Genomic DNA, 21,393 nt, shown 5'->3' with positions numbered 1-21,393 from the left:
CCAAGGGGAGGGGGAGGCCGCTCCCGGGGCGGGGACACAGCAGGTGAGGGGCGTGGCGGGAGGGCGAAAGCAGCGTGCTTATTGGTTGGTCGGGCCGAGGGGCGGGGAAGAAGGCGGGGAGACAGCGGGTGATGGGCGGGGAGTAGCCGTGGAGGGAGCCTGCTATTGGTCAGGCGGGCCGTGTGGGCGGGTCAGGGGGCGCGGCAGGGCCGGGGCGGGGGGAGCCGGGCAGGGAGCGGGCTCCGGGCGGATTTAAGGAGAGGCGCCGGGCGGAGGGGTCCCCGCGCCGCCGTCCCCGCTGCCGCCGCCGCGCACCCGCCTGCCCGCCGCCGCCATGCCCGTCAAAGGAGGCACCAAGTGCATCAAGTACCTGCTCTTCGGCTTCAACTTCATCTTCTGGGTGAGGGGCCCGCGGCGGGGAGGGCGGGGCGGAGTGCCGGGAGCGCTGCTTTGGGGTTTTTTTTCGTTGTTTGGTTTTGCTGATTTTCGTATTTTATTTTTTTTCCCCCACTCTCTGGGGGGAGTGTGGCTGCGGGCGGGGACCTCTCGCCTGGCGGAGCTCGGAGCCGCGGGCGGGAGGGACGCGGTTACCTGTTGCGGTACTCGCTGTGCCGGAGCGGTCTGAGTAACATTCACACCCGGCTCAATACTTTTTTTTCCTTTTTTATTTTTTTTTTCACTTATTTTATTTCGGTAGGACCGTGTTTAGCATGTGTCTCGCCCTGTTAACGTGTCCCCACATGCGCTAACAGATGCCAGGTGTGAAGGCAGCTACCCCTTCTTCCAGCAGTTCATACGCTTTGCCCAGAAACTCCCTGTTGCCGGTTGTATTTCTCGGTGGGTTTTTTACGATGCGAAGGCTGTACCGGGGGGGGTGACGAGCCCCTTCCTCGCACGTTGGTGTTAGTTGTGGGGTACGTGAACCCCTCCCAGTGGGAGCCCCGGCTGTGGAGCTGTGGCTTCAGCCTCCCACCTCCCAGGCAGCATCTCGTAAAGGAAAACCTAAAATAGTTTAATCTGTAGGAGCGCACCACCAGCAGACGTAGAAATTGTGTCTCCGGTGCAGTTTTCTGGCGTGATTATTTCTTGTTTGCCAGGCGGTGTCGGAAAGCCCAGGGATTACAGCTGCTTCCCAAGCACTCGGGCCCTGGACATCTGAATTTAGTGTCTTTTTTGCCTTATGGAGAAATACACGGGAAACACAGTACAGCTGCCAGTGTCCCGAATGGATAGGTGTCAAGTGTGAGGCTCAAAACCCAATGAATTTTCTTTTGGCTACAGTGGAGAAATGCGTGTGTGGCTCCTTTTCACCCTCTGATGTGGAGAAGTTAAGTCGGAGCTGTGGAAGGAAACTTCTTCTGGAGTCGGTGTTGGGGAGGGGGGGGGTGACTGGAGGAAGACATGATGCAGATAAAATACTTGTGGCCTCTCAATTAAAAACGAGTTTCAGCGAAGTAAGAAAATGGCATTGGGTTGTGATTGAGGGAAGCTGTGCAGGGCGACTTTATCAGAGCACAGAAAAGCAGATATTGCCACCAGGGACTTGCCAGGAGGGTGAGCAGGGGAGGGATATTTGGAGGTTTATACCTGGTAGAAAGGCAAAACCTAACAAAGCCCTGGCTGAAACCTCTGAATTAGTGAGATGTTAAACTTCTTGTTGAAACAGGAGGAAATATTCATGGTTTGGTGTTTGTGGTTTTATTTTTTTTTTAAAAGCTACGGACTTCCTACAAACTACTTTATAGCACAAGAATGCTTGTGGCAAAGGCATTGCCTCAAAGACACTCAACATGAGCATTGCTGCTTTGCTCTGGGGCCCAGGGCTGAGGATAGAGACCATCTTTTTGTTTAGCTCAGGAGGCATCTGTGGCTTTGGGGGTGTTGTGGTAATAAAGCTCAGAAGCTTTACTTGCACCTTGGGTTGCCCAGTAAGCTCAGGTGCAGGCTTGACCTGTTAAATAGGATGGAGGAGTGGATGAGTAGTGATGGGGATGGGGCTGTATCACACACAGGCTGGTACAGCTGCCCTGCACAGGGCTGCAACCCAGAGGAGCCATGAGTGTAGCTCTGAGTGGCCTTAGGGGTCAGCGGTGACCAGCTGGGGTGTAAGAAAACTGAAGGAAAAGTGTAAGAAAAAAGAATTTAAGGGAGGTGAATGCTGCCTCATCTCTGAGTATCCCAACAAGTGGCAGGAAGCACCAAGAGATAGTAAATGCAAGCAGCTTGGGTTAGCCACAGAAGTATTGGTAGACCAGCTGGAGTAGCACTTGGCTCTCAGGGCTCACTGCATGTATCTGTTCCCTAACAAAACTGTCCAAGAGGAGTTTCAGGTAGGGTATTAGTAAGCCTCATGTCCTCTATGGGGAAAAAAAATGGGCTATTTTAGACTGTTAGGTCTCAGTGAACAGTGTAAAAAAAATAAGGTGTCTTGGGCCAGGCAGCACTAGAGGGCAGGAACAACCCTAATAAGAAAGAAGGCTTTAATGTTTCTTATGACATTAGAGACATGGAAAGTCTATTAAGGGAAGGAAGTAAATTGAGAAAACTAGTGTGCCTGAGTGCAGTCTGATGCTAAAATTGAAGACAAGTCAGTGAGTGGCTTTTGGCCTTGGGAAGCCCCCGCAGGAGGAGGAACAAGCCTTTGCTTGCTTCTGAGTGGCGTGTGTGTGGTCCTGTTGCCCAAGTTCTACTCCGGACTGGTGTCAACGATGTAGTTAATTTAGTGCATCTCCTGGAGCAAGAGAAGCAAAAAGGTCGTGTAAGTCTGTGATTGAATTTACACAGTACTCTCGTCTTAAAACAAGTTGCCTCAAAAGGACAGGTGAGGAATTTAAATGGTCTGCAGCAAATCTGCAGGTGTGTGTCGACTGCATGTTAGGTGGCATATTTGCCTCCAACGGAGGCTTGAGCGAGGGCAAGAGGGAAGCAGAAAGAGTGAAACAGCTTGGTACAGGAGGCTATTAAAACAAAAATTGGGAAACTTTCAGAAAGTTGAAGCTGTGTCCAAAGGAAGGAGATAAAAGTTCATAAATGGTGATGGGTCAAATACAAAAAATATAGTAAGGCTAGCCAGAGGAAAGCTTTAGGAATAGCTTGCCAAAGCAAACCCAGATAATGTATCCTTCTTCAGACACGTAAGGATCAGGGAATCCTTCCAGACAGTAATACGTCCAGGTGTAAGAGCATGTTGGGAGTGGTGTTCTGTGGCATTTTTATCTTACTGGGGGCACTTGAGGAAGACCTTGGGGAAGTTCTGTGCTACAACCCGTCTTTGACTCTGTCACGGGCTTGAATTGACCTTTTGATGAAAAGGTGGTGAAACAACAGTAATACTGATTAACAGCTTTCCAGGGTCACACAGCAGTTACTTCAGAACTATAAATATGTTGTGATTAGGGAAAAACACCTGCTTGCCATCCATCTCAATGCCAGGGGGTTGGAATGCGGTGAATTTGAGGCTGGGTTTTTTGTTTTATGTTTTTTTCTGCGGTGTGTAGAGTGGCACACGTGATGCCTCCGTAATAAGCAGAGGAGGAGATTCTTTAAAAAGTTCGTGCACATGTGGAGATGTGACACGGGAGAAGCGAATGGCTACTGCAAGGAGAAGTACGACTTAATGAAGCTGTTAGCTTGAAGCTTTTCAAAGCCTGAATCCTGGCGAGAACAAGGGCAAGTTGGTGTTAGTTTACTTGTACAGTGTCTCCTGGAAATTCCAGAGCTTTTAGGGGAAATAATCAGTCCTGGAGTAAGATCCTGTCAGGGATGAAATCACTGACTGAGCAGAGGCAGGGCTGAGATGAGGTGGAGAGAACCAGCAGAGCTGGCATGCAGGAGCAAGCCGTGTGGTGGTCAATATGGTCCCACCTTAATCTGGAAAAGTATCTGAGGTGATGCTTTGGTGCTTGAGTAGTGTTCATTATTTGGAGTGATGAAGATGGGTGCATGCTGACATAGCAGGCTACGTAGCAAAGCAGAGTGACGCTGCCGGAGGTAGGCATTGACTGATGTCTGTGGGAGGCAGGAGTGGGAAGAAGCCTGGAGTTACCAACTAGTTGGTTCAGGGGCAGCTGCTGCCACAGAGCAATGAAATCTTGGGAGAAAAGGGTCTATGACGGGGTTGCAAAAGCTCAGCAACAACAGAGGAAAACCAGCTTCACAAATGAAGGACCTAGAGAAGAGGAAAAATGGTACCACTGCATAAATCCATGGTGTGCTCGTGCCCTGCAGTGTTGTGGGCAGCTCTGGTCTTCTGCCTATCTTGGGAGGAACATGGTGGAGCTTGATAATGTTTGAGAAAGGAAGAGGAGGGCTTCTGCTGTCAGGAACTGTGAGTGAATTGGGGTTCTTAAGCTTGGAAACAAAGGAAAGACTCGTGGATGCTTGCTACAAATGCTTCTGAAGTCTGGTGAACCACTGCAGTTGTAGGGAACGGTTTTTACTGCTGTACTTGAATAGATCAGTACGTTAGGTGGTGCAGTCCCTCTCGGAGGTGTGAGAATGAGGGCTGGCTTTTCCTTTTGGTTCAAGTATTGCTGCAGACACCAAGCTCCTTGCTGCTGTTGTGCTGCTCTTGTTAGGGCTGGGTTTGCATACAGCTCTTCTCTCTTGGTGTCGCGGATGCTGGCCCTGGAATCTTTGGGCCTGGGCTGTAGTGAAAGCTGTACCCGTTCAGGTCTTTGGAAGCTTGAGGTTTGATTTGGGGCAGGGGAGAGAGAGGTGTTGAGGCCAGTACAGAACTAATACAAAGATTCTTTTCCACCAGGCTTGGAAAGAAGTCAATGGAAACCTCACGTTAGGTGCCTTAAACCTGAGTGGTAGAGTGGTCTTACCAAAGCTGCTTTTCAGCAACCTTAGTATGAGCACATGCTTGACTGCCTTGGGTTGTGCAATGAGTGACTACCCCTCTAGCTGAGCTCCCCGAGCTCGTGGGGTTTGCTCAGGCTTGTTGGCCCCGGTGACAGTCTTTTCCCAGTAAAACCACTGGCCCCTCTTAGCAGCTCGGTGCACATCGGGCAAGCGCCTGGCATGGCCACACATGTGGGGCGTGTGCCTGCGTGTTCACCCGCCGGCTTTCTGCTGCTGAACAAAAGCAAGGGCTCATGTCCTTAAACTTAAATGCCAGGTTTTTCCCTCGTGAATTTTGTGGAATACAAAGACATCTGCTGCTGATATTTATAATTTAATGTAGTATAGGCAGAGACGTACTGTAGCATACCGTCAGAGTTCATGTTGAGTCTTAGCAATAATTTTCTTGCTTCTTTACAAGGCAACTGTCTTGTCCTGCTCTCCACACTTCAGGGTGTGTTGTGTTTATATAAACAAATGCATTTGTCTGTGGGAGTGCCTGCTAAAGTAGGATTAGGCCTGGAGGGCTCTTTTCATTCTGTAACTTTAAAGATAACCAGTGACTTTGTCCTGAGCTGTAATATCTGCTCAGGCTGCCCCAGGGACAGCTGGTAGCAGGTTGGTGCCCTGACTTCTGCAAAGGGTCTTCCATGCTCAGGTGGAGAAGAGGACTTGTAGGATGGGCAGTGTGGCTGTACGTGTATATATATGCACACGCATACAAAAGGAACAGAAATTAGTTGTTTTTGCTTTCTGTAATTAACCAATTTAGTTGCTGACAGCAGCATGTGAATCCATGCTGCTTGGGCTCAGCTCAGTGTATTTTAACTCCAGTAAGTGCTGGGAGGTCAGGAATGGAGTTGGAGGGTGTTGCCTTGAGAAACCTGATGTGGAGCTACTTGTACTTAGAGTTCCAGCAGTCCTAGCTCCTATTTGCAATTTAAATTGTGAATACAGTAGACTGGCTTCTGAATAGGAACTTGTATGAAATGGGCACTAGTCTTGGCAGTGCTTCAGGAATCTTGTATGCTGCTCCTACTGTACTGGAGCAGCATTTTATTGAAATAAATGCTGTGACATTAACTTAGCCCACAGCATTCTTGAAACTAGCTTAAGCAGAAAGAAAATACTTCCTTACCGATCTCCTTTTTTTTTTTTTTCTCTCAAAGGAGTTTGGAAATAGCTGCAGTTTCTTATATAACTGCTAGCACTCATTGCACATCTGTTAGGAAAGCTTTTTTTTCCGAAGTTTGAAAACCTGTACTGTTGTGGATAACACTAATCCTGTAATTAAGGGTTTAGAGTGATGTTGAGCCTCATCTGTACTTACTGTTTATGGGGTTTTATTTATAGAGTACCAGCAAGTAACAGGACAGAAACAGACAGTTCTACTACTGCTCGTAATATTCTCAATTCCTTTGCCTCTGTACTTTGCAACATTATATATCTGGTCCTGCCTTCATTAGTCCAGTGTCTTGCACAGTGAGGAAACAGTTAATTGTCTGTCTTAGGCAGAGGAAGATCTGAGTCAGATTTTTGGCTAAAAGTTTTTACGTGTTTATGAGGAAGGGAAGATAGTGGATTTTTCATCGTATTCTTGACAAACCCTGGGTAAAACCTATGTAAGGAACAGTCATATAGAGCCTGATGTACATCCTTTCTTCAAGAAAAAAATTAATAACAGTAATCTGTTAGATGCAATACTGAGCTGACAATGCTGAAAGTAGTATTTACTTTTGACTGACTCTCATATTTCCACGTAGTGACTTATCTTCTGCTGGAGGTAGTCCCATGAACTTGATAGAAGTTGGTTAGAAGCTTGGCCTGAATGTGCTAAAACAGTAGAACCTGGAGTTTCCTGTACAGGGGCTTTTTTTACAGGCTTTCATCCATATATCTGGAGTTCTTGTAATGTCTCATTTCTTCCCTATCCTCTCCCTCGTGCTGTGGAAGTAGAGGAAGGGCTGGTAGTAACCTGGTGGCTACTGAGAGGGATTCCCCCTCTCCCCAGGTTTTATCTGTCAGCTTTAAGGATGTGGTAACTTGGACCTTGAGCCCTTTGAGAGGCAGTTCTGTCTGTGGAAAGGTAAGATGCTGTAAGATGTTTGCAGCAAGTGGGGTGCTTGCCTGGGGATTGTCCCTTCTCAAGATGATGAGGTCAGAAGGGACTGAACAAAATGGTCCTTGCAAAACAGCAGTTAAACTAGCAGTAAAATAAACTTTCCAGCTTCCCAAAGTAGTGTCATGCATTGCTGTATCATGGGATATGTTAACAAAAATTGGAATTTCTATTTTGAAAAGCTCAAGCTTTTAAGTGCTTGCACCAGTATCATTAAATCTAATGATTCCCTGTGCAAACCTTCTGCTAGGAGACTCTGCCTGTGAAACCTCAGGTGTTAAAGGAAAAAAATGCAGTGGAAATGGCTTGATAGCATGCTGCAGCACAGAGTACTCCCAAGTTCATGGTGAAGTTAGCCAAGTGTGGTGAGGGGAGGAAGGCAGAGTGTTCTGTATGGCTTCTGCCTCCAGGACAGATGGGTTGTTCCTCATCTCAAGTATATCAGGACTGTCCCCTGCAGTGGAACAGATCTGCTGTCGGTTATCTCTTGTCACATGGAAGGCTAAAAGAAAACAGCCTGTCAGACATAAATACTGGGACACACCCTTAGATATGCTCAGTGGCAAAGCCAACTAGTTTGCAAGGGAGAGACCAGAGCAATGGAAGTGGCTTTGGAGAAGGCACTTGTTAATGTGGGACTGGGTAGGTGGGAGAAGGCAAGTCCTGCACAGGAGGCTCACTAGAGAAGGTGTGGGGCTATAAAAAGATGAAGACAGACCAAAAAACTTTTTTCCCCTGTTGCAACAGGCAGAAAGGTGCATGCAGGAGTAGAGCCTCTGAGGTAATGGGGGTATGTTTGCATGTGATAAGAAAAAAAGCGCCTCCATAGGACTAGAGGAGTAATGATCAGGTATTTTTATTCTTGCTTACCATATGTCTGTTGAAGCCATAGGACAGAGCCAAGTCAAGGAGAAATGAGCTGGGACTTGTAAGATGCTCAGTAGTGGTTAGGGGAAGCATAAGGAAGCCTCGTTAGCTTGAGCAGGGATGTCAGCAGCATCCTTGTGCCAGACATGCTGTTACTGGAGACTCACTGCCACAAACTTTTCCAATACAGTGAGTGAGTAGTACCCCTTTAACTTCACATTTTGGTCAGATTGGTAAAGAAACCTGTTGTCTGAATTCCCTTTCCTATATGTGTTACTACAGAAATATACTACTTACATGTTTCATAAGCACAATAAACCTGCTCTTTTCTCAGTTTTGTAGGCTTTTGTACAAAGTGACTAGCTTCAGGAAAACAGTTTTGTTCGTTTTCTGTTAAATTTCTTTTTCAGCACAGGGTAGATCTGCTTAGAAATATCCTGTATTACTCAACTCTTATGACAAAACAGGTCTGTTAGGCTGTTAGATTGAGAAAACACTTGGGTGAAAAACCCAACACCCGGCTCTTCAGGGGATCTGCTTCTGTGCAGCCCAGGTTGGGGGGGGGGCTTGCACCCATTTCCCAGGGAGGGAAAGCACATCTGCTAAAACCACTGGCTGCCAGAACCTACTGGCACATCATTGGTGAGCAGAGGTGGCATGTACCAGCCTCTGGTGTGCCAGATTGGCCTGAGATGCTGCCAAGTGCCGTGGGTACCCATGGGGCTGTGCTTGCCTCTTCCTCCGAGGCTGGTGTTGGTGCCCTCATCCCTTGTTGTTTTGATGGAAACTTGAAGCTTCAAGTTACTCTCTTGCCTTGTGCTTTAAAACTGCCTTTTTTTAGTTCAGTGGTCATTGTGGTTAGGAAGAGCACAAACTGAGAATACAAGTCTGTTTTCCTTAAGAAAACGAAACAAAAAGTCACTTTCTTGCAAGGAGGAGCTGCGTTATTTTTCTTAGTCCACCACAGAGAGAATTACCACTTTATTTAATCCTACAGGGGTTTTTTACTGTCATGGAGCAGTTCACTGGCATTAAGTATTATCCCTGTTCTGTGATCCTATAATAAGTCTCTTGCCTTCTTGTGATTAACTTTCACAGAATGACTGCTTTCCTGAGAGAAAACATAGACTTAACTCTAGGTGGGGAAGGGTTAAGTTTCATGTTTTGTTGTTGGGGTTTTGTTTTGAAAGGAGCCATGTTAGGTATGTCAGCTCTCCCTAATGTTAACCAACCAGTTTGTTTCTGAGGAGATCATTAACTGAGCCTTCTGCTTTGCTTGGACTTGTAACATTAGCTACACAGCTGTAGTATGGCTTAGTTTTTTCACAGTTTAAATACTCTGGCCTTAAAGGTCTGCTGGGGGATCAGCTCTGGGCTCTAGTTTTAGAGTCTGTTGTTGTGCCCCGCTCCAGTTGCAGTGCTGCCCCCGAGCTCTGTACTCGAATGCTGAGACCTGTCAAACCACAGACATAGGTGGGTGTGCTCAGACTCCTCCTGGCTTGGCAATTTGTGAGTTCCTAGCTGAACAAGCAGGGGCTGTAGGTTTCTTATAATGCTGCACACTGGGTGCCTGTGAAAGCTGGAGACCGATCCTGCAAGGGGAGTCTTGGACAGAAAATTATTAAATACTGGGTGACTTAACTGTAGGCTAGAAGTGCGTGAGAGTTTTCATCACTAAGCCCTTCTGGCTTTTGAACTGAAGTGAGATGAGACTGCAGATGGGTTTTGTTTTTTTTCAAGTGATGCTGTAGAAGTGAGCACAGGTAGAGCAGCCACCCTTCTCTCAGCCATTCCCACTCCTGCACCTCTCCCTTCCCCTGGGGTGCTGCTGTGCCACAATAAACTGGAAGTAACGACGCTGTTGTGACATACTGTGGACTACCAAGGTTCTTAGGCATGACTTAAAATTTTGTCAGCGTAGCCCTAACAAGGAAAGCGGCAGGTATGTGCAGGCACTGTTCTTGCTGCATGCTTTGTGAGTAAGCCTGTGCCTACACACCCCTGACACGGACCGAGTGCCTCTTGCATAGGTCTGGAAACCTCGTTTGGGGTTTGGCTCCTTCTGTGTTGCGTATCACTTCATCTTTTTCCCAGCTAAAACCCTGCAAGCTCCTCTTTGAGGCAGGCTTGGGAGTCGGGTGTCTGCCATGCAAGAAATGCTGGTTTTTCTGGCATGGCTGGCCTCTCGCTTTTCTTCACTGATACCTCAGCCCCTTTGGGATGCTCTCTGAGAAGCTACAAGGGATACACCTTCCCTTAAGTCCTTGCTTAGTGCCGTCCTCGTTCTCCTGTGTGAATCCTCAAAGCTTTCCTTATTATTTTAAATTTTTTTTTTTGGAGGAACTATCCTAGGAGGTTAGGGAAGATGGCCATGGGCAGCAAAGCTGTGCCTGCCTTTGAACACAAACACTCCCACAGCAGGGAAAGGGGCTCTCGGGCTCCCCATGGGGAGAGCGTGGGGCTGGGGCTGTTGGGCTTGGTGTGGAAGGACTATACCCACGGGTGCTTTCTGTGGGAGTGCCTTCTGTATGCTAACTAAAAACTGACATTAATTAACTTTCCAGTTTCTTGGAGGTGAATCAAGAATGTTGTTTCCTTCTAGAAGGAATTTCTTATCAGAGATAAGGCTTTGGGTTTTCTTTTCATGCATACTTCACCCCAGACTTTCTAAGCTCATTGCTCACTCTTAAGTTTAAATTTTTTATGTCTGCTGCAATGTGTGGTATTTCTGTCCTCATCTCACTTCTGTAGAGCTTTTTTTTAATAGTTAAATGGCCTTCAAAAGAAGAGAAGGAAAAGCAGGGAAGCACACACTCTAGCTTTCTAGTTCGTCCTGGTTTCTTTTTCTTTTCTGCGTGCAAGATGACCCCAGGTTTTTTTTTCTTTTTAGCAGGGAGGATTCAGTCTGTTCAAAACAAAATGTTAGCCTTTGCCTTACCAGAGTGCAATTCCCTCTTTCTTGTAACACTTCTCTGATGCCTTCTGCCAGATGTTTCATCCAGAAGCTAATTTATACGCACAACGAATTGCCACAAACGCAGGCACCGATATTAAGAGGAACCTGGAGGCTGACAGGCAGAGATGATAATCAAATAAAACTAAATATTATCCAAAATTTGATTGCGTTGTTCCAAGTCAGCGCACAGCAGTGTTGCTATTTCAGCAGCCTGTATTTTCCTCTTCCTGCCAGTGCGGTAACTTATTGGATTGGGTTTATTCTGTTTTGTAAGAGAGCTCTCTTTCTAAACTCTATGCTGTGGTACATGGAACCCTTACCAGCCTGTTTAATAAGTTAAAATTTTTACCTGGCCTTACAAGGTGCTTTTTCTTGTGATACCCTTGTCTTTCAGCGTGAAGATTTAAGCTGAAAGCCATGAACTGTCATTGCAGTCACCCAGAATAAAACAAAGGGTGGAGGGGGCAGTGGAAATACTGAAACTTGGCACTTCGGTAAACCTTGGGTATTTTAAGTAAAGAACAATAATGGCACTGTTCTTGTGTGGCATTGTAGTTTAATATGTAAACACGTCTGTCAACAAGATGCTTCATGTCAGGAATAAAGTTTGTTCTTGTTTTGATATCCCCATCCTTTTAAGCTGGTTCTTTATCACCAGTTCTTTAAATAAGAACTGTATCCTGTGTTTACTTCTAATGCTAACTCAAGGGTGAATCGGTGTTTGAATCCTTGTAGTATTTATTTATAATTGCTGTTATTTAACAAGGTTTACTTGTCCTTACAGCTTGCAGGGACAGCAGTTCTTGCAATTGGACTATGGCTTCGGTTCGATTCGCAGACCAAAAGCATCTTTGAACTGGAATCAAACAACACGACGTTTTACACGGGTAAGCTGGGAAGTCTCGGGCTGATAGATCACACTTTTGCACCCTGATTTCCAGACTGCTTAGAAACCTTAGTTTTCCTCAAAGGCTAAAGACAAAACAGCCCTAAACAGCCTCGGTGGGGCAGAGAGCATCTTGCCCTGGGTGGTGGAGGGGGCCAGCCTCTGTTGTGAGCTCTTGTGCAGGCAGCAGCAGTGTCACACCAGCAGGTTTTTGGTTATCACCTCATCTGTTTCTCTGCAGTTCCTCTTTGCATGCTGTTGGTATGTGTCTTGTAATCCTGGGGACTACTCATAGACACTGAGAATGTCTCTTCCTGATGCTTCTCAGTGACTCAGCAAAGTTTCACTCTAAGCTAAATGAGTACTCACAGATGACATGAATAACTTTTTTTTTCCTATGAAGAGACCAACCTGAGCTCCCCCAAACCACAACTCCATCACCTTGTCTCTCAGAAGGAGCACACATATTATTGTTTAACTCTTACAGCCCCATGTATGCTAATTTATACTGAACATAATGGAGAGGATGCACAAATATCTTGGACTGTGTGAGCAACTATTACAGCCAGCTGAGATCAATGTAGCTTTAGTTAGGCTAGAAGTTATTCCTTGATATATTCTGTTTTGCAAAAATTACCAGTTAGGGAGCACAAACACATGTTTTTAGTTTGTTGTTCTAATGTTGTAGGAGTTCCTAATTTGAATAGGATTTTATCCTAATTGTAAGGTTTTGATCTCTACACTCACTTTCAGGCTTGGGCAGAGGAATACATGCTGCTTTGGTGGTTGTCACCAGTCAGTGCTTAAACGAGTTTTGAATTCAAGTAGCTGTGTTTGAAGACCTCTAACAATTGGGAAGAAAGCAAAATCAAATATGTAGCTTTCTTATTTCAATTTGGACAATCCTTTTACATATTTCCCTGTAGCCCCTGGATTTGCCATGTCCTGTACAGTATCATTTGTTAGCCATCCACAGTGTAGTTAGGTTGGTCTTTCTCTTGCCAAAAAAACTGGCTCCTGTGGCGAGCTACCCAACCTGTCACAACACCCATCTGGTCTCTAAAGACTGTGCAAGGCTGACTGGGAGGTATCAGTCACCTTGTAGCCTTACCAGGATAGCCTGTGCCTACAGGGACTGCTAGGGATGGTGAGTTAGTCTTGTTAGAGACCGTAGTTGGGAATAACGTGCAACTTGACCAAGAGGCCACAGGAATGCAGCAGTTTATCTGTGAGAAAGCTTGTGTTTTACCCTTGATATGCTGGTGTGGTAGCAAACTGGGGGGGGATTTTTGCAGCTGCCAGGAAGATTTCCAGGTGCTTTTAACTGGACTTTGGAAAAGGAACAGAAATCTACACTTTGCCATTGAGCTGAATATTTAACAAGTCTTACTTTGGGTAGTCTAAAACACTTATTTCACCTCCTAAAACATAAAAGTTTTATGATGTGATACTTAACCTACTGGCTGGATGCAGCCAGTGAAACCTACTTGAAACCTCTGTAGGTTAAGCTGAGTTTTAAAAAGTTCAGTAGAAATTACCTGGTTTAACATATTTTTCTGGGAGTAGCTACTGACTGCAGTTTCTAATAGGAATTTGAAAGAATCTGTCAATTTGCACCTAGTAACAAAGCAGATTACTTCAAAAACTTTCTACACTGCTGAAAATAAACTGAAATAAGATGTTCTGATGGATTCTTTTTTTCAAAATGGGAAAAAGTTTAAGATGAGGTAAAAAAAATTGGTGCCAGAATTTCCTGCTGATAAGAAATGTCAGGCTTAATCGCTTCTACTTGAATAAGCATATTTTGTTTTGGCAGCTAATCTTATCAGTTTGCATCTAGAAAATATCATTTACAAATGCTTACGTATGGCTTTCTTTAAATAGTATTGATTGGGTCTCTGAAGGCCAGAACTGTGTTTTTTGTCTATATTGATAGAAACGTCATACTAATTCTACATGCTTTGTGCTGATTCTTTGTCTCATGTTTCACCACCCCAGTACTTCTTCGCCATCCTTTGGGAGTTGTTTTGCTGGCTACATCTTCCTGCTCTCACCAGCTAGCAGCTGCGATGCTTAAACTGGCAGTTTCCAAGCTTAGGAGGAAAGGATTGGAGTCTTTTAGCCCAGAAATATTTGATCTTTCTGCTCCAACACACTCACTACCTGATTTCTGGGGAGAACGGTCTACAGGCTCAGCCACTTGGTAGGGTTTGAGGCATTTTCTGCTTTTGCAAAAGCAGATGCTTCTGAGGCTCTTGTAGCTAGAGAGACTGTCAGGCAGCTAAAGTGTAAACTTGCACCACCGGGACTAGTGGAATAATTCAGTGTTTCCTGATGGAAAAGCAAGGTAGGAAAGCATTTAAACATTATAACAAATGATTATGATGGCTTTTAATACCCATTCTTCTAGAGGTAACACACTTCAGGAATTCTCAGATGCTGGTAAATCACTAGTTCCAGATGTCTCTAACTGCAACACACTCTTCATCTGATAAGTTGATAACTCTGGCTCTGAGCCAGATTTAGAATCCGTCTTAGTTTGTCCTGGGTGGCTTTCTCTTTCCAGTTTTTGAAAACTTGTGAAGCTGCACTAATGGTACGCATTAATTGTTAGAAGTTGAACTTTTTATTTATCAGTACGTTTCCCCACAAGTTCTGAGATGAGTTTGCTTTGAAAATTAAGCGTGGCCCTTCTCTTGCTCGCAATGCCTCCGTAAAGAAACTTAAACCTTGGCAAAAGCTACAAATACTCTTTGTGGAACAACTAATTTTATACCTTGCTGCTGAGATCTGGACTAGTCTGTACACATGTTTGTTTTTCTCCTCCCTAGGAGTTTACATCCTTATTGGAGCTGGTGCACTTATGATGCTGGTTGGTTTCTTAGGATGCTGTGGTGCGTTGCAGGAATCTCAGTGTATGCTTGGCTTGGTAAGTGTTCAGAGAAGCATTTAAACTTTTCGCAGCACAATGAGAAAGGAAGGAAAAATATTACTGTGCAGCTAAAGGGCAGCAGATGCTGATTATTTTAGCTCCACAACGTTTAAACTCATGGTCCCCTACATAATGCTGATATGTTATATATTTAATTTCCATTTCTAGCCCTAAATCCATATGTCCACGTTGTATTTGAATACAGAATGACTTCAGGAGTTAGGGACATATTCAGACATTAAAGTATCAAGACTAAGGAGTATGTGTGAATCCAGAACTAAAATGTTCATAAGAGGAATGCTGTTTATTAAACAGTTTGTCCTGAACTCTGAAGGCTGTGCAGTCTTAAATTTTTGAGACTAGATCTGTGGTATTTGATCCTTGAAACAACAAACCTCTACTGTTCATAATCACAGGATGAGCTCTGCTAGTTGATAACTGCTCTGCCAGTCAATTACTGGAGAGCAACCTCATTGTTTTCAGACTGGAGGGGTCAGTAGAGCTTGCCGGGTTCATGCACATCTGTACAGTTGTGGAACTGCTTATCCAAATAACCAGAATACTTAGTTAATGAAAGACTACTACTATAGCTGATGGCAGAACAATTCCCCTTCTGTGTCATGGAAGAAGTTAATTTCGTATTTCTTGCAAAATGATACCTCTAGCCCTTTGTAATTCTGATCATCTTTCTTTAAAGTGCTTTTGAATGGTAGTGGTGTTTTGGACCTGGTAGTTGAACACAGAGATGACACTTGTATTTCTGTTTTATGGGATGCACAACAAAGTGACCCTTAGTGTTCTGGGAGCTGGTGGCAAGCTAGGTATTAAGTAATAACTCCTAAAGCAATAGGAGTGACAAACCAGAGAAAAGAATTGGTGTCAGCTGCTGTGATGTGTCTGAGTGACCTGGGCAACTTCAAAGACTGAGTTAACAGATGATTGGTTTTAATTAACTGATCAAAAAGGAGGACTTCTGCTTGGAAAACACTGCTGGGCTTTCTGACGCTCCTGAGAAGTGCTGACCCAGTGCAGTGTGTCCTCTTTCCTAGTCTTACCAGTGTTTCAGATCTCCAGCTGGAATCTGGTTGAGTGACAGTCCCAACAAGGCTGGACACTGGGGACCAGACAAGCTTGCAGTATATATATGTGATGCTGTTTTGTGGTGCTGTGGTCTTAATAATGATGTGGTCTTTCTTTTTTTAGTTCTTCCTCTTCCTTTTTGTGATTTTTGCCCTTGAAATTGCTGCTGCAATCTGGGGATTTGCAAATAAAGAAAAGGTAGGTTGCTTTTAAAAGTTGCCACAGTGGTGGGATGCTGGAACAGGTTGCCTGGAGAAGTTGGGTGCCCCATCATTGGAAGTGTCCAAGGCCAGGTTGGACGGGGCTTTGAGCAACCTGGTCTGGTGGAAGGTGTCCCTGCCCATGGCAGGAGGCCTGGACTAAATGATCTTTAAAGGTGCAAACCTTCTGACCCAAACCATTTTGTGATTCTATGACTGTGCCAACAGAAAACCAGCAGTCTGCTGAAATCTATATCAGTACTAGTCAAATCCTGATTACCCGAGGAATTTGGGGGAGAGGAAGATGATGCATTCTAGCAGAATAATACAAGAAAGTAAACTAATATTTAAAAATTAGACTGTAGCAGAGAAGACAGAATCTAAGATGCTGTTGCATGCTAGAGATGCACTCCAGGCAGTACCTGGCTGAGCTGTGAAGGAAAGCAGGCCATCAGTGAAGCTTTACCACCTTTGGATATGGGCTGAATGTTTCTGCATCTAAAATGTGACTTATCTGAGCTGTCCCCTCACAAGCAGACAAGATTTTGTCTTGTTTAAAAATAAGATGCTTTGTGATCAGGGTTGCTTTTCTGCTTGTATTATACAACAGGGAAATATAGCAACTTCTGGGGTACAGAAAGGAGTAGGGAATATTTTTGTGTAACCAGTGGGCAAAGACTTGGTTCTCTCACTCCACCTAGAAGCTCAGAGCTTTGGAAGGGAAACAATCTTATCTGTTTAGGTGTGTCTTTTAAGGTGAGTGTACCAGCTAGGCTCACCTGTTCAGCATGAGAAAAGCTGTCCACCCTCTATTTCTACATGTCAAAATGATGGGTATTGCAGGTTGCAGAATTTTTAATGACTGACTCAAGTTTTCCATAATCGATAAGGTAAGACAATAATACAGCACAACTCTTTGCTGTCCTGTAGGTTATTGAAGAGTTAAAGGACTTCTACAAGGAAACCTATGAAAAGAGATCTCAAGCACCAGCCAAAGAGACCCTGAAAGCATTTCAGTTAGCTGTAAGTACTTGGTTATACTTAACTAGACAGGAATGCAGCTTGTTGACGCTGTTCTCCATGTCATCCAGTCCCCTGTACGAGTGTAGTACCTGACTAACTAGAAGAAACCAAAGGAGTGTTAGTAACGCATTGCAGAGAAGATCTTTTTGTATAGTATCGGTGTATTCAGCATGCCTTTTTGTCTGTCTGAACCTCTGAAATGCATAGAACGAGCTCTTGTTTTCCTAAACAAACTCAGAAGCAAGCTGGGACACTAGATCTGTGGTATTGATCTAGAGGCACCGTGCTATGCACACCTGCATGTCTGTGAGGAGTTCATCCTTGTCTCTAAGGAGTACAAGCTGTCACCAAAATGAATGTGTGTCTACTTGATGAGATCTAGCTCTTCCTGTCAGAATCTTGTCCTTTAATACAATAAAGGCTTCTTAAAAACTAAGTTTATAGCAGTTGCCTTGGCAGGACTTCTAAGCAAACTTGCGTAATGTCTGTAATAAAACCTGATGTCATCTCTTTCTTCTTTTTACCAAATACAGAGTGAAAATAAGGATTATTTAACCTGGTTCTCTTTTTTTTTTCTTGTTTTCTTTGTAGCTAGACTGCTGTGGTCTTACGGGATTCCTTGAGCAGCAATTCATGGACACCTGTCCAAAGAAGGCCGTGCTCGAGTCGCTTACTGTAATGGTAAAGCATGACTTAATTCATTGACAGCTCTGCCCAATGCATAGAACAAGAAAGACGTTTCTGAATAAACCCTTCCAGTCCATGGGAAATTCCCACGTCATGCTTCCTTAGCAACCTATCTCTATAATCAGTCTGGTTGTGGAAAATCAACGTACTGTTACTGTGGAAAGAACAGGCGGGGTCAGCAGGAAATGTGCAGGCTGTGTCACTAGACTCGCTGGCTTGATGGACAGCATAAGGCCCAAGCTTCACCTAAAAAAAAAAAAAATTCTCTGTTCTCCTGGCTGCTCTGATCACCAGAGCACCTTCTCGGTGCTGCACGGGAGCTGTTGCCTCACCTCTTGGTGAGGAGGAGCAGAGCGTGGGGTGGGAGTGTGTCTGAAATTTGAGTGAGGAAAAGAAGAGGAGGGTGATGCATGGTGGCCTGTTCAGGTGAGTGTGTCACTGAAGCCAGTTCTGAGTCACATTCCCCTGCTGAAATACTGCTGCAGAAGTACCTCTGTGCCACAGGTACAGGAGAGGCATCTTGGATAGTTCTGAACTACCCTGTTGCCTCTTTTTCTTACAACTGTCTTGTGTTCTTGCTTCATACTCCAAGACAGCCTGTATAAATCTTCCCATAGAAAATAACATTTTTAAGGTGCAGGTATTCAATTAACAACTTGATTTTTTTTTTCACATTACCTGTGCTCTTCCTTTCATTACAGATGATTATGTGCCCCCACATATCTGACCACATGAGACATTTCAGCTTGTATCTTTAGTCCTCTCCATACAATCTGCTAGGAGTTATAGGGGAGTAGCTGAGACAGTATGTAGGTTTTATTGTTTATTTTTATTCTAAGTGTTCTAAGGTCATCTGTTGACTTGTGATGTGTTTATGGCCTGGTCCTAACTCTAGAAAAAACAGTAGATGGACTGCAAGATTAATGGGATATAATGGTCAGATCTGTGTGCCTCTAAGAAGCAGTGCTGTATTGATATTCTGATTTTAGTGATTAATTCATGTTTGGATATCCCTTTAATCCTTGAGTCAGTCTTTCTGAACTGGATAAGGAACAACTGAAGGAAGAAGTTTTTAGCAGCTCACTGTAGTCTGCTGCTGGAATAAGTAGGACAGGAGTTAGGATGAGACTTTGACCTCTGTCAGGCTCTTAAAGATTAATAAACGTTCTTGTTCTTTTTCTTGTCTACCATGTGTCTTTGGGGAAAGGACTGTATTTAAACTTTTGTTTAGTTGCAATGGTAATTCTTTGTCCTGGGAGCTTCAAACTGGTACCTCTATGCTTCTACCTGTAGCCTACCATGTATGTGTGCAGCTCAAGAAATCCTGCTATTCCCAGGCACCGTGTGTTCATAAAGTGTCTGCAAAATTGCAATTTGAAATATCAAGAGTGGCTTCAAATCGATTTTAAGAGGGGCTGAGCAATACAGTGGCTTAAATGCTGACAGCCGTTAGTAACAAGCCTGGTATGACTGCTGTTAGTCCTGAGCTACCTACAGGTGTTGAGAAGGGAATCTGGCTGTAACCAAGGTGCAGTTAGGAGATTTAGATACTCGAAGAGTAGATTTAAACTTCTCTGCCACCTTTTGTGTTGGAATGTCCCGGGCTCTCTTTAAAGATGTGAAAATAAGTGCCAGTTCAAAGCAGCTTTCGAAAGATGAGTCTTCATCTCTAGCACAAGTAAACTTGGTCAAAGGTGTAGTGTCAATCAGCAGACTTGATCTCAAACCAGGAAGCAAACAAACCTTTCGTATGTACGAAACACTAATGAGCAGTCTGTTTCTTTTCAGTCATGCCCAGCTGCCATTGATGATGTCTTCAATTCAAAACTGAATGTGATTGGAGCAGTGGGCCTCGGCATTGCTGTAATAATGGTGAGTTTCCAGATTATTTAGAGGGTACCTGTATGGCCAAAGGACACTTAGAGCAGCAGTCTGACCAGTGCCTGGCATGGCACTCTAGAAGGCCATTCCACTAATAACAGCTACTACCAGGAGCAGGGTGTGTGCTGCAGGGCCCCCGAGGCAGAGCAGAGGGTGGTGCCTTGGACCTCCCTGCTCCTGCTTTGGATTAGGATCTGCCTCCTTGGAGCTTTAGCAGGGATGAAGTTGCATTGGCAGTGCATGTGTGTACATAGAGAGAAGATGCATTGGTGCCTGCCCACTTAGTATCTCTTGGGGATCCTTGCTTTTGTTTCCTTTCTAACAGTTAAAGACTCTGCTAGAGACTGAAGTAACAGTGCTAGTAAGAACACTTGTGCTTTTTTTAACTTCTCTGAAGGATGACATGGATGCAAAATATGCTGGAATGATCAACGATTTCTTAGGAGCTATGGCAGGGGTTTATAGCTGATCTGTTTTGAAGTATTGAGGGTGAAGGGGATTTATGAGAATGGACTGAAATCTGCAGGGGGTCAGGGAGGGGCAGGGGCACAACCTGCAGAGTAAAGTGTCAATACAGCCTCTGGGCTGGGAGGAGCAGCTATGCTTGTCCCTGTGTTGATAGAAGAATGTGCTTTCGTGCCCCAGTTTCTAATGCATTTGCTTTCTTTACAGATTTTCGGCATGATATTCAGTATGGTTCTCTGCTGTGCTATCCGCAGAAACAGAGAAATGGTCTGAGAGCTAAAAACCCAAGACTGCTGCACTATAAAAATCTTTGTCATTAACTTTAGCGTTCTGAAAGCATTTCTAAAAAGTTATATATTTGTTACCTTTTTAATGCTTTATTTGGTACTGATGTAGGTTTGCTTTTTGTTATAGGTTAAAATTATAAAGGTATATCTGACGCGAGACAAATATTGTACATAAAATATCTGACTTTCTTGAAACTTACATAATTTGGATGTAATTTATGTTGGAGACAATTTGATACTTAATAAAGAGTAAGATGTATTGTATGTTTGTGGGGGAGAGGAGATTTTACTATGCTTATTAATCATGCTGCTTGATGCACAACACGGAGTTGAACTTGCAGAATGTGTGAAGTGTTAAAGCACTAGGGCTTTAGTATAAAGCAGGAAATAACTCCTCTGGCAATGCCATGTTTGAAGGGAATTCCAAGGAGTATGTTAGGGGAGGTGGTGTCACTTCTTCTTTCCTTGGTGTGTGTGAACAAAAGCAGTTCTTGATTATATTCCTAAAATACTGCTGTAACGCTTTTCCTGTCATCTTCATCCAGGGTGGCCGAGGATGACTGTCAGACTGGTGATAGGTGGGCCATGGTACTTTGATGCAGAGAGGCTGGGGTCTACTCTGGAGCCAGCTGGGTTTTCTTACATCAGCCTGGCTGCTGATATAACCGTCCCCTGGCATCTGACACGGCCTCGGCCCCTTGACAAAGCAGATTTCCCATTGTGTGTGCTCGGGGTGTTTCTCGGTGGCTGGCTTTGTGCTTTGTTTTTCCAAAGCCAGTGAAGTACAGTCTCAAGGGCTTACAGCATGTGTGCCAAATCTGAGGTTTCCAAGTAGGGAAAAAAGAAAACCAACAAGTTGCATGTAAAATTACTGTACAGCTCTGCAGTTGCTGCTTGCAGCAGCAGCTAGTTGTGGCTATCCTGTTTCAGTTAAAAAATGCTTATGGGAGAGAGCAGAGAGATTAGCGTGGAACCCTTAGCCTGAAGAATTACCAATTTGTCCTGTACTACTCCAAATTGCTTTTTAAGTGGTTTGGGGTTCCCCCCCCCTCTAAAATACCTTCTGGTGGGAGCTACCTCTGGACTTGGATCCTTACCAGCAAGTTGATGTGCTGTACCTGTATCTGTTGTTCCCCTGCTGTAGTATCTCTAGGAGCTCCTGGTT

General features: G+C 44.5%; 1 protein-coding gene across 7 annotated transcripts; it reads left to right on the top strand.

Moving 5' to 3' along the window:
- The first annotated feature begins 233 nt into the window (after positions 1–233).
- CD9 (CD9 molecule) lies at positions 234–20,492 on the top strand. Of its 7 annotated transcripts, XM_074901823.1 has the most exons (10): positions 235–433; positions 3,911–3,925; positions 5,189–5,209; positions 11,572–11,674; positions 14,505–14,602; positions 15,809–15,883; positions 16,816–16,912; positions 17,504–17,589; positions 19,384–19,467; positions 20,149–20,492. In XM_074901823.1, exons 1-10 carry the CDS (start codon positions 335–337, stop codon positions 20,212–20,214), a joined length of 744 nt encoding a protein of 247 aa, XP_074757924.1. In that variant the 5' UTR covers positions 235–334; the 3' UTR covers positions 20,215–20,492. The 7 variants fall into 7 exon arrangements, with proteins under 7 accessions (XP_074757929.1, XP_074757924.1, XP_074757926.1 ...); XM_074901828.1 differs by lacking the exons at positions 3,911–3,925; positions 5,189–5,209 and having other exon boundaries at positions 234–400; positions 11,626–11,674; XM_074901825.1 differs by lacking the exons at positions 3,911–3,925; positions 5,189–5,209 and having other exon boundaries at positions 237–400; positions 14,508–14,602.
- The last annotated feature ends 901 nt before the right edge of the window (positions 20,493–21,393 follow it).

Source organism: Athene noctua, chromosome 3 (assembly GCF_965140245.1).
Source record: "Athene noctua chromosome 3, bAthNoc1.hap1.1, whole genome shotgun sequence".
Taxonomy (NCBI): domain Eukaryota; kingdom Metazoa; phylum Chordata; class Aves; order Strigiformes; family Strigidae; genus Athene; species Athene noctua.
The sequence above is the reverse complement of the archived record's forward strand: the minus strand, read 5'-3'. Positions and strand labels throughout refer to the sequence as shown.

What these genes read in the sequence shown, in the direction of transcription:
- CD9 (XM_074901823.1), top strand. Translation starts at nt 335, where the DNA reads ATGCCCGTCAAAGGAGGCACCAAGTGCATCAAGTACCTGCTCTTCGGC. An exon ending in AGCATTTCAGTTAGCTGTAA is followed by an intron (nt 16,913 to 17,503) that starts GTACTTGGTTAT and finishes CTTTGTAGCTAG; the next exon opens with ACTGCTGTGGTCTTACGGGA. An exon ending in TCGAGTCGCTTACTGTAATG is followed by an intron (nt 17,590 to 19,383) that starts GTAAAGCATGAC and finishes GTTTCTTTTCAG; the next exon opens with TCATGCCCAGCTGCCATTGA.